Source organism: Nannobrachium achirus, assembly GCF_963921795.1.
Source record: "Nannobrachium achirus genome assembly, chromosome: 11".
Classification (NCBI taxonomy): Eukaryota; Metazoa; Chordata; class Actinopteri; order Myctophiformes; family Myctophidae; genus Nannobrachium; species Nannobrachium achirus.
The window spans coordinates 7,196,841-7,207,142 of NC_137820.1; the positions used below are offsets into that span (position 1 = coordinate 7,196,841).

General features: G+C 44.8%; 1 protein-coding gene across 1 annotated transcript; it reads right to left on the reverse strand.

The window, feature by feature from the left end:
- Positions 1–7,468: 7,468 nt before the first annotated feature.
- LOC308293686 (N-terminal Xaa-Pro-Lys N-methyltransferase 1-like) lies at positions 7,469–8,383 on the reverse strand (the record flags this gene model as incomplete). The annotated part of the gene is made up of 1 exon (XM_080736281.1): positions 7,469–8,383. The coding sequence occupies one exon, from the start codon at positions 8,381–8,383 to the stop codon at positions 7,469–7,471; it is 915 nt and encodes a 304-aa protein (XP_080592407.1).
- Positions 8,384–10,302: the final 1,919 nt, after the last annotated feature.

Consider the following 10,302-nt stretch of genomic DNA (forward strand, 5'->3'; position numbering starts at 1 on the left):
CCGCTTGGGGACAGAGCCAGCTGCCTTGCCCATAATTCACAGGTAGAGGGTAAGGCTAATGGGTAAGGCACTGGCAAAATTCCCAAATGTACCTCTTTTCAAAGAATAAACCCTAATTCTAGACACATTTTATTGTGAATCAATAGGGAATCAATGGGAGGGGTGAATCAATAGGGAATCAATGGAGTGGAGAATCAATAGGGAATCAATGGGAGAGGTGTTGGCTCGAGTATTGGTCGAGCTTCACATGACAGTTAGCTTGCTGTAGAATAAAGCAAGTGTGCAACCACACTTGCAATTTCCAATTGAATCTTTCTAGTTATTGTTTTATCTTATACTACTTTAATTTGAGAGGCGTCCCCTTTTTCATTGTCACGGGATGACCAGCGCAGGAACACTCAAAATCAACAGGGTTTTCACCCACAATACTCTCCAGTAAGGCTGGGCGATATTAGGAAAACCTTCGATATTCAATAACGTTGTTGAATAATTCGATATTCAATATACTCCTGTACCTGGCTTAAAGTCCTGCTCGCAATTTGGTGTTAGGGGAGTTTCTCACCTGAACTGAGTCAGTGGGTCCCTAGACATGAAAAATCACCGAGGTGCTCGTTCGCCATAGTGGCACGAAGGGCGCAATGGCCATATCAAATATGGCTGCCATCGGCTATGATGAAAATCCAACTTTTCTGTTTCTGGGTATATATGCACATGTAATACCTCTATTTGGACTAATTGGGGTGTGGGGAATTCATTTCTGACATTGTTTTGACCATTTTGGGTGATTTGGACCTCTAAGAAGGTCATGGTCAAGGTCATTTTGCTATTCCGAAGACCGTGGCCATAACTTGGCCATTGTTAGGAGTAAAAACAGTCAACTAATTCTGACATGTATAATTCATTTCTGACATTGTTTTGACCATTAAGGATCATCTTGTCTTTGAAATATCAATGTCAATGCCATTTTTCTAAAACGATTTTGTTCATTACTTGCACTTTTATAGTATTTTTTCATAAGTTTGTTTTGTTTATTACAAAATACATACTAGTGAGAAATACATACAAGTAAACATCCCCATTTAACTTTAAAGGGGGGGGGGGGTTAAATGGGTGTTTAAATGAGCAAATAAGACCATTTACGAATAAAAGTGACAAATAAAATCACACAACAAAAATCACACAACAAAAGCACACACAAAATTAAATAACAATTTCTCTCAAAGTGCACCAGTATTGTGATTGTGTGCTTCCAAGTTAGTATGTTTTTACAGGATGGATTTGCCATTGTTCCATTGCAAAATGTGATGCACCGAACTCCATCAGCAAGTCAGCTGTCGAGTATCTAAGTGTTCCTTGCATCCATCCATGTTCCATTGGTTCTAGTCTTTCCTCAGGTTCCTTGGCTGTTGCAAGCAGCAAGACATGCACTAGAAAGGTGCCGTGTTGGTCTCAGCAGTTGTACTTCTCTGCTACCAATGCTGTGTCTTGTTCTGTCAAGGTCTTTGCCTCTCAAAAGTTTGTTGGAAGCATGTGCCGCTGCGCCCCTAGAGCCATACCACTACCAGATCTACTTCATCCCCAGTGCTTGGAAGTATGCGGTGTAGTATAGCATTAATGCGAAGGAGACTATGACTCTCTGGGGTCAACTCATAATCCTGGGGTCCCATTATTCCGTCCATTAGGTTAGGGTTATGGATAGATTTAGTAATAATGGCCAGTTGACTCCACATGTACCACCAGCTTGGTGTCATCCTCCTCAATCTAGTTCAATCTTTGGGATCTCTTCACCACCAGCCCCTTATCATCAGAGCTAACAGAGTCGACAGACGCACCCATCCCTCAGCAACTTTACAAATTCTGGGTGTCTGAGGAGAACACCAGCTGTGTGTTCGGAATATGGTGTCCAATCGAGCCTGTGGCAATGCTACCCACATTGTTGGGCGACAGTGGCTCAGTAGGTAGAACGGCTGCCTTGGAATCTGAAGGTTCCAGGGTCAATTCCCGGCTCCTCCTGGTTATGTATGGAAGGTTCCTTGAGCAAGACACTGAACCCCTAACTGCTCCTGATGAGCACCTTGCATGATTTCATGGTGTGAATGTATGTGTGAATGTGTGTATTAATGGGTGAATGTGAAATACATAGTAAAGCGCTTTGGAGAAAAGCAATACTGTAAAAGCAGTCCATTTACCATTGTCAGCTCTGTTGTCTCTGGTGATGATGACATAGGCGGCCCAGACATTTTGAATAGGATTGAGAAGGCTGACACATGGTGCATGACTGCATGTACTGACTCCATTATAACTAAGCCTATCCCTAACCTTCACTAACCTAATGGTCGGAATAATGGGATGTCGGAACTATGAGCGGACCCCAGAGAGTTGTTGTCTCCTTCGCATAACTGCTATACTACACCCCATATTTCCAAGCTGGGGATGAAGGAGATTTGGCAGCAGTATGGCACGGCTATGATGAAAATCCAACTTTTCTGTTTCTGGGTATATATGCACATGTAATACCTCTATTTGGACTAATTGGGGTGTGGGGAATTCATTTCTGACATTGTTTTGACCATTTTGGGTGATTTGGACCTCTAAGAAGGTCATGGTCAAGGTCATTTTGCTATTCCGAAGACCGTGGCCATAACTTGGCCATTGTTAGGAGTAAAAACAGTCAACTAATTCTGACATGTATAATTCATTTCTGACATTGTTTTGACCATTAAGGATCATCTTGTCTTTGAAATATCAATGTCAATGCCATTTTTCTAAAACGATTTTGTTCATTACTTGCACTTTTATAGTATTTTTTCATAAGTTTGTTTTGTTTATTACAAAATACATACTAGTGAGAAATACATACAAGTAAACATCCCCATTTAACTTTAAAGGGGTGGGGGGGGGTTAAATGGGTGTTTAAATGAGCAAATAAGACCATTTACGAATAAAAGTGACAAATAAAATCACACAACAAAAATCACACAACAAAAGCACACACAAAATTAAATAACAATTTCTCTCAAAGTGCACCAGTATTGTGATTGTGTGCTTCCAAGTTAGTATGTTTTTACAGGATGGATTTGCCATTGTTCCATTGCAAAATGTGATGCACCGAACTCCATCAGCAAGTCAGCTGTCGAGTATCTAAGTGTTCCTTGCATCCATCCATGTTCCATTGGTTCTAGTCTTTCCTCAGGTTCCTTGGCTGTTGCAAGCAGCAAGACATGCACTAGAAAGGTGCCGTGTTGGTCTCAGCAGTTGTACTTCTCTGCTACCAATGCTGTGTCTTGTTCTGTCAAGGTCTTTGCCTCTCAAAAGTTTGTTAGACAGCGTCAAGCTGACGCTGTGGAAGCATGTGCCGCTGCGCCCCTAGAGCCATACCACTACCAGATCTACTTCATCCCCAGTGCTTGGAAGTATGCGGTGTAGTATAGCATTAATGCGAAGGAGACTATGACTCTCTGGGGTCAACTCATAATCCTGGGGTCCCATTATTCCGTCCATTAGGTTAGGGTTATGGATAGATTTAGTAATAATGGCCAGTTGACTCCACATGTACCACCAGCTTGGTGTCATCCTCCTCAATCTAGTTCAATCTTTGGGATCTCTTCACCACCAGCCCCTTATCATCAGAGCTAACAGAGTCGACAGACGCACCCATCCCTCAGCAACTTTACAAATTCTGGGTGTCTGAGGAGAACACCAGCTGTGTGTTCGGAATATGGTGTCCAATCGAGCCTGTGGCAATGCTACCCACATTGTTGGGCGACAGTGGCTCAGTAGGTAGAACGGCTGCCTTGGAATCTGAAGGTTCCAGGGTCAATTCCCGGCTCCTCCTGGTTATGTATGGAAGGTTCCTTGAGCAAGACACTGAACCCCTAACTGCTCCTGATGAGCACCTTGCATGATTTCATGGTGTGAATGTATGTGTGAATGTGTGTATTAATGGGTGAATGTGAAATACATAGTAAAGCGCTTTGGAGAAAAGCAATACTGTAAAAGCAGTCCATTTACCATTGTCAGCTCTGTTGTCTCTGGTGATGACATAGGCGGCCCAGACATTTTGAATAGGATTGAGAAGGCTGACACATGGTGCATGACTGCATGTACTGACTCCATTATAACTAAGCCTATCCCTAACCTTCACTAACCTAATGGTCGGAATAATGGGATGTCGGAACTATGAGCGGACCCCAGAGAGTTGTTGTCTCCTTCGCATAACTGCTATACTACACCCCATATTTCCAAGCTGGGGATGAAGGAGATTTGGCAGCAGTATGGCACTGGTGAGAATCAGCACATGCTTCCACTGCATCAAGCAGTCTCTCATCTTTGAGTACCAATAGCTAAGAGAGTGATCAAGGCACATACTGTAGGCCTATGCCTTGGAGACAGGAGATTACTACATGGGCCAGGTGAGGATTAAACATGCAGTTATGGCTTCTGACCGAGTACAATATCTAACAAAATGTGTAGAGGCAAATACCTTGACAGAACAAGACTAAGCATTGGTAGCAGAGAAGTACAACTGCTGAGACCAACAAGGCACCTTTCTAGTGCATTTCTTGCCACCTGCTTGCAACAGCCAAGGAACCTGAGGAAAGAATAGAACCAATGGAACATGGAACAGGGCATGTCCTGTTGTCCGTGCATTAAAAATGAGGACAAGTGGCTCTTGGTTTCACTTTTTCTGTGGCGCTCCTAGCAGCTTTGTGCTGTATGCAGACTATGGACTGCCCATACTATGGAGTGGAGGGAGCAAGGGGGGTCATTAGCAGTCCTTTTGTTATTAATTCTATTTCAATGTATAACATTTTTATGCGGACAAGTGACTTTTGTGTCCGGACAAGTTAATGGGAAATATACTTGTCCAAAGGACAAGTGCCTAAAAAAGGCAATGTCAAGCTCTGATGGATGGGAGGAGCACTTTGACTTAAGTACACTCCTGCCATATCTGAAGCGTGACACTCGACGATATGACTGCCTTGCTGATGGAGTTCTGTGCATCATATTTTGCCATGGAACAAATCCATCCTGTAAAAACACATCATACCAACTTGCATGCACACAATCACAATATGGTGCACTTTGAGGGAAATTGTTATTTCATTTTGTGTGTGATTTTGTTGTGTGATTTTATTTGTCACTTTTATTCGTAAATGGTCTTATTTTCTCATCCACCCATTTAAAACCCCACTTTAAAGTTAAAGGGGATGTTTTCTTGTTGTATTTCTCACTAGTATGTATTTTGTAATAAACAAAACAAACTTAGGAAAAAATACTAGTAATGAACAAAATCGTTTTTGAAAAATGGCATTGACATTGATATTTCAAAGGCAAGATGATCCTTAATGGTCAAAACAATGTCAGAAATGAATTATACATGTCAGAATTAGTTGATTTAGACCTATTACACCTGTTTTACTCCTAACAATGGCCAAGTTATGGCCACGGTCTTCGGAATAGCAAAATGACCTTGACCATGACCTTTTCGAGGTCCAGATCACCCAAAATGGTCAAAACAATGTCAGAAATGAATTCCCCACACCCCAATTAGTCCAAATAGAGGTATTACATGTGCATATATACCCAGAAACAGAAAAGTTGGATTTTCATCATAGCCGATGGCAGCCATATTTGATATGGCCATTGCGCCATTCGTGCCACTATGGCGAACGAGCACCTCGGTGATTTTTCATGTCTAGGGACCCACTGACTCAGTTCAGGTGAGAAACTCCCCTAACACCAAATTGCAAACAGGACTTTAAGCCAGATACTGTATTAATAACGTTGTTGAATACCTCGATATTACTCACTATATTAGTAAAAACAATTGCATTATATAGTTTTTTGACGTTTTTCTAGGTCCCCTGCCTGCCTAAACCAGATAATGAATAGCATATCCATGCATGCACACTGCACAGTACACATAGAAGAAAGAAATTAAATGCCTTATTTCCATTTCCCAACAATGGTTTTATTGAAATACCCACACCTGGTTACAGATGGACAGCTTTTTTGCATGTGTCTGTTAATTAATTTGACACACACACCAATACCTCATTTCAAGCCGCCTTTGACGATACCTCGCATGTTGATACCTCGATATCGATAACTCTTCGATATATTGCCCACCCTTACTCTCCAGAGGCCTAGCCATGGTATAGGCTATCTTTCGCACCTTCAATAGACCCGACTTGGGGACTGCCCCATAGCTCAAACCGTTGGGTCGAACAGCATTGGCAGGTTAGCTACTCACCAGCGTCAGCAGATTAGCTACTCACCAGTTAGCCAATCACCCGCGTCACGGTTACTGAGGTTAGGGTTAGGGATAGGGTTAGGTTTAGAACTTTTATTTTGAACTTTTAGCCAAGGAGGGAAGCAGCAAAAACAATAGTTTCCATCGTAATCAATGGACTTATACCCATTAAACTACTTAAGACCTCTTTTATAAGTGCTGCCAGTAGTGACAAGGGTGAAGGGTTATAACTTATATCAGATAAGTGCTGCCAGTAGTGACAAGGGTGAAGGGTTATAACTTATATCAGATGGTGAGTAACTCGGACAAGTACTTCAATGGGAAAACAGATGAGAAAAACGCCAAGACAGAGAATTATTATATGCCCAGAATTTGAAGTGAAATTTTCTCCCTACCCTGAGAGAAAAAGGTTACATCAGATGATTAGAAGCAAGAACTACAGTCTGATGGGTATATACCTTAATATTATGATCTCACTCTCTAATTGACAACCAAAGCCAATCAGATAGGGGAAAGGGATGACATCACAATATCAAGGTATTGTGATGTCTGATTGGGGGAATGGTTACTTCAGATGATGAGTGCCTCTGACAAGTACTTCAATGGGAAAACCCTCAGAGAAAAAAAGTTACATCAGACGATGAGTAAAAACGCCAAGGACAATAGTGTGTTACCCTGCGGGGAAACCATACTAATTACAATTTAGGCATTTAGCAGACATTCACACAATCAGAGTGACTTACAATAAGCAGGTAATACATCAACACATCAAATGCTTAGAAATATCAATCTAGAAAAAATAATGTAGGGAGACCAAGCACCTAATCAATAAAAAACGTTATCTAAAACCTAAAAATGCTATCTAGCTTCCATGTATGGTCATTGAGGGTAGGCGAGTAAGTGCTATGGGCTTAGGTGGAGTCTGAAGAGGTGAGTCTTCAGGTCAGGGTGTGGATCTCTTCATTTCGCACTATCTGGGGGCTAGGAGATCTAGTAGATCTCTGCATTTCTCCCTGAGTGCTAGAAATCTCTCCCTATATCAGGGCCAGGGAGTGGACCTAGTAGATATCCTAGATCTCTTCATCTCCATCTGAGGGCCAAGTTGTCGACCTAGTAGATCCCATCTCTCCCTATCCGCGGGCCAAGGAGTGGACCTAGTGGATCTATAGATCTATCTGAAGGCCAGGGTGTGGACCTGGTGGATCTATAGATCTATCTGAGGGCCAGAGTCCACACCTGGTAGATCTCCTCGGGGAAGCCCGTCTGCCTCTCCTGGCGGACCACCCTCAGCCCCGCCTGCCCCACCAGCGCCCGTACCAGTGCGAGCTCCCTGCACACGCTGCTGTCCTCGCGGTCGCGCACGGCTCCGTCTCCGGCGTGAGCCACGTTGTCCTTGAGCGCCACCAGGCCGCCGGGCCTCAGGGCGGCGCGGCAGCGCGCCAGGAAGCCCACCAGGTGCTCGTCCGTCAGGTGGCCGCTCACCCACTGGATCCAGATCACGTCGTAGTGCTCGCGCCGCGGGCAGAAGTCCTGCAGGCCGCAGCAGAAGTAGTTCCCCACGCGGCGGGCCAGCTCCGGGCCCAGGAAGGACCCGGCCTCGTCCAGGAACTCCCGGGTGACGTCCACCATGTCCACCGCGTCGAACAGCGGCAGCAGGAGGCCCTTGGTGACGCGACCGATGCCCGCGCCGCAGTCCAGCGCCCGGCCCGTACCCGCCTTGACCTCCTCTTCCTCCCACATCCCCTCCTCGTCCCACACCTCCTTCTCCTCGCCCCATGTCTCCTCCTCCTCCTCACCCCACGTCTCCCACATCTTCTGCTCGCCCCACATGTCCCACATCTCTTTCTCCTCGTCCCAAATCTCTTTCTCCTCGCCCCCCATCTCCTCCTGGCCCACCATCTGCTCCTGGCCGCCCATCTCCATCTCCTTCTCCTGTTCCTCCGGTCCCTCCTGGCCTCTGCAGAGGAACCTCCTCAGGAAGGCCCTGGACGAGGCCAGGTCTAAGTCGGAGATGCTGCCGTACTCTCCGAGCATGCCGTTCAGCGTGGGCCGGACCTTCCTCCAGTACTCCTCGGCGTCGGAGTAAAAGCTCATCGCATCGTCCTCCGAGTCCTGCGAGTCGCTCATGTCGTCGTCATGTCAAACGCCGGCGTGTGTGTCATGGCGCGCGAAGTTTATAACGAGAGAAAATGACGTCACTTGTGCCAGCAGAGCGTGCAAGTACTTTGTTCGGTGGCGTATCTGTCACGTAGCCAATCGGGGACCAGCATTCCTGGAGACGTCACCATCAACAGCCAATGAGGGACCGGCATTCTTGGTGAAATTACCAACAAGTGTGACAATAACAATAGTGTGTGCCAGAAGACAGTGTCACCTGAGGACAAGATGCACGCATGTTTTACTAAACAGGTTTTGTAACATCACTGAGATACAGTACAGTATGTGTCGCCAGCACATGTCCTCGAGGTGTGATGTTGGGGGTTGTTTGCATGTCCGTAAATGTGAGAGGCGTGACCCTGCTCAGAAAAGATACGGGACGGCGTCTACCCGTGGGCGCGGCAGGAGTGAAAACAATGCAGAGAGGGGCACATACCAAGTCGTATTCCATGGTCAGTATTATGACACTGATGCAGGATCTCCTCTCCACTCAGCCCTCTATATGTGCGTAAAAGGACACAGGCAAACAGATGGTCAAAACGGGTCCTATGACAACAAGTATAATGGGGCCGTTCATCCCACCGGCCTCAAATTTGGCACACGCATTCCTCGCCGCAGCGGGGAGTGCAGTGCCCGGCCTCGACCTGACCCGATACGCGGTTTTCCGGAACCGGCGCGAATGGTTTGGAATCTCTGTATGCGGAGCTGATGTCTGACATCAGGGTTTTCCGATACAGAGAACTTGATATATGGGCATAAATGGACACAGGCAAACAGATGGTCCTATGACAACAGATATAATGGGGTTTGCATTAAAGGGTGGGGCATTCATTCACTATTAACATCGTTCCCGAGAAGTTCGGTCCCCGACTAGACAGGCGGCCGAGCTTCTAGTTTACTTAGTTACAAGCCAATAATATTTACTGAATAAGATTGATTGTTTACAGTGAGATGTGCTAAACCTGACAGTCAAAACAGATACATGATAATTAAATACATTCAACTTAAAAAATAAAAAACTGGCTGATGACAGATTTACTTGACAGGAGGAGATCAAGTTCTACCAGTTTTCTGGCAAGGTATCTTTGATAGTTGTGCTTTCCAAGAAAAACAGTCTTTGAACATTGTTGATTGATTCCATAAGTAGGTGTGATGCAAGGTGTGCGTGCTAATGGAACGATGGAGGAATAAACCTGATACACAAAACAGATACTGCACATGAGTGAATATATAATTAAGAGCATGGAAGGATTTGAAGGAATGCACCTAGTTAGATGTGTGCGTGACTGCGTGTGCTTGCATGCGTGCATGTGTGTGAGCCATCTTGAAAATGCCATGTGCAGCAGTTACATTTTCCTAGATCTTTTGAATGTTCACAAGCACACCTAGATGTACCCAGGGGCGTCACAAGGGGACGTAGTGCGTGGAAGGAACATGTTATTCCATCCAGTTCCTTTCCCCTCCATCGGGCAGTATAGAGAGACCAGGATTACTGCATGTTTTTTGTTAGGGTATCTACCTTAGGAGACACAGGGAGAACATGCAAACTCAACACAGAAAGGCTGTTTTGTCAACCCCACTTAGGGTATGGGCACTGATGGCAGAAATGGGCGTGTCCAGTTTGCATTCCACAAAGACAAGAGGGCAAGAGAGATTCGCTTGCTTTCGTCATCTTCACGGGACAACTTTATTTACGAAGTTATTTCCCCAAATGGCGGCAGTTGATCTTATTAATGTATAAACCTCAAATGTAACTATGTATTTTCAAACTAATATGACTCAAATATGTTAAAAATACTATATATATATATATATATATATGTTAAAAGACCTTTAGAGACATGTGTCAACAGTTTAACAAGGTCAATTGTATGGTGCCTGCACTTTAT